We start from the raw sequence: 2,346 nt of genomic DNA, 5'->3' as shown, positions 1-2,346 counted from the left end.
ACCGTCTGAGCTCACTCTGAATTAAAGGATAGCCCGTTTGCTGTCAGGACTCAGGAAACTTCTCCTGGAGTGAAGTGGAAGAGACAGGAGTTTCTGCATCAAAACCATCCTGAGCTGTGTTGGGGCAACCAGAACAGAAGACACAGAGCAAAATCCCCTCAGCTCTGCTCTGCAGTTGGGTAGATGGGGAGGGACAATGCTGGAAAGCTGTTTGATATCAGGAGTGGACTCATCCTTAGATCACCCTGTGTTCCATTCCCCTGTTGCTGCAGGGCAGCACTGACTCCTGCAGAGGCCACATCACAGCCTTCTGCTCCCTGGGGCAACCTCAGAGAGGAGCAAGGAGAGCTTCTGAAAGGGACCTGCCAAAGGTCCTCCTTACGAGAAGAGGCACGTTGGGGGTGGTCGTATGAGAAATAGCTTTGATTTTCACCAGAGAAGTGTCCCCTAATTTGTCTATGTCTTTTTAATCTTGGAAAGTGTGCCATGTCCAGAGGCAGCAGATGTCCAACAGCAGCTCCATCACCCAGTTCCTCCTCCTGGCATTCGCAGACACACGGGAGCTGCAGCTCTTGCACTTCTGGCTCTTCCTGGGCATCTACCTGGCTGCCCTCCTGGGCAACGGCCTCATCATCACCACCATTGCCTGTGACCACCACCTCCACACCCCCATGTACTTCTTCCTCCTCAACCTCTCTGTTATTGACCTGGGATCCATCTCCACCACTGTACCAAAATCAATAGCCAATTCCCTCTGGGACAAAAGGACTATTTCCTACTCAGGATGTGTTTCACAAGTCTTTCTGTTTGCCTTTTTCATTGTAGCAGAGTTTTCTCTTCTCACCATCATGTCCTATGACCGCTATGTTGCCATCTGCAAACCCCTGCACTACGGGACCCTCCTGGGCAGCAGAGCTTGTGTCCACATGGCAGCAGCTGCCTGGGGCGCTGGGTTTCTCACTGCTCTGCTGCACACGGCCAGTACATTTTCCCTGCCCCTCTGCCAGGGCAATGCTGTGGAACAGTTCTTCTGTGAAATCCCTCAGATCCTCAAGCTCTCCTGCTCACACTCTGACCTCAGGGAGGTTTGGCTTCTTGATGTCTGTGCCTGTTTATTGTTTGGCTGTTTTGTTTTCATTGTGGTGTCCTATGTGCAGATCTTCAGGGCAGTGCTGAGGATCCCCTCAGAGCAGGGACGGCACAAAGCCTTTTCCACGTGCCTCCCTCACCTGGCTGTGGTCTCCCTCTTTGTCAGCACTGCATATTTTGCCTACCTGAAGCCCCCCTCCATCTCCTCTCCATCCCTGGACCTTGTGGTGTCAGTTCTGTACTCAGTGATTCCTCCAGCACTGAACCCCCTCATCTACAGCTTGAGGAACCAGCAGCTCAAGGATGCAGTGTGGAAACTGATATCTGGATGGTTCTCTATAGCAATGAACTGCTCATCACCTTCTGCATAGCAATTATCGTGCAACTCACAGCAGGCCGAGACCGGCTTCATTATTTGTTGTTGGTATTGCTGTTTTTTCAGTTGAGATAATCTTGTCATTCGGTTTTGAATTAACTGTCTTCTTCTCTTTTCTTACTGATTGTCTGTGTAAATGAGAAGCTGTGCTCTCTGCGTGTTTCAACAAAATAAAGTAATATTCAAGGACTTCTCTTTCCTCCAAGGCCCTTTTGGAGCTGCAGGGACAGTTCCTGTGGGCATGGGTGGAGGGGAAAAGAGTCCCAGCACGGCAGCCCTGCCAGACACCAGCGCCTGATCTCCCAGAGCTGTTCTCTCTCCCCTTCCACTCTCTCCTCCTCATCCCTTGCCTTGCTGGAAGGCCTGAGGGCTCTGAGCTTGGTCACAGCGGTGCTGCGTGGCAGTGCTGTGCCCGCAGGCAGGGACAGGCAGTGGGCACTTGTGGGACAGAGCTGCCTCCACAACAGCCTTTCCATAGAGCAAAGGGATCTCCTCAGGGCAGAGCCTGAAGGCTTAGGGCTTCTTTCGGGGTTTCCCTGAAGGACATGTTCAAGAACCTGAACCACTGATGAAAACACCAATGTAAAGATAAGCACTGCAGGTGTGATGGGTTTGGGAAGGCTATAGTTTTCTTTCACATCCAGGCCTCCTCTGGTAGATCTGCAGGACAGGGTCAGGTCTGTGCCCATGTGCCCTGGAGCACCCACAGAACCTGCCCCAGGACAATCAACCTGGAGTAGCCCCTCAAAATCACCATTCCCAGCACTGCCCTCTGTCTCCAGCTTGTAGACATTCTTTGTCCCTGTCTGGAAGGACACGGAATGAGGAGGTCAGCGTTAATGTTCACACTGTTCAGAGGAGATAAGAGCACGTACATCACG

General features: G+C 52.0%; 1 protein-coding gene across 1 annotated transcript; it reads left to right on the top strand.

Annotated features, from left to right (window-relative positions):
- The first annotated feature begins 497 nt into the window (after positions 1–497).
- Positions 498–1,460, top strand: LOC128850863 (olfactory receptor 14A16-like). The gene has a single exon (XM_054055877.1). The coding sequence runs from the start codon at positions 504–506 to the stop codon at positions 1,458–1,460; it is 957 nt and encodes a 318-aa protein (XP_053911852.1). The 5' UTR covers positions 498–503.
- Positions 1,461–2,346: the final 886 nt, after the last annotated feature.

The sequence above is a fragment of the Cuculus canorus genome, unplaced genomic scaffold, assembly GCF_017976375.1.
Source record: "Cuculus canorus isolate bCucCan1 unplaced genomic scaffold, bCucCan1.pri subtelo1, whole genome shotgun sequence".
Taxonomy (NCBI): domain Eukaryota; kingdom Metazoa; phylum Chordata; class Aves; order Cuculiformes; family Cuculidae; genus Cuculus; species Cuculus canorus.
Note: the sequence above shows the minus strand (reverse complement) of the source record. Positions and strands in the feature narration are given on the sequence as shown.

What these genes read in the sequence shown, in the direction of transcription:
- LOC128850863 (XM_054055877.1), top strand. Translation starts at nt 504, where the DNA reads ATGTCCAACAGCAGCTCCATCACCCAGTTCCTCCTCCTGGCATTCGCA.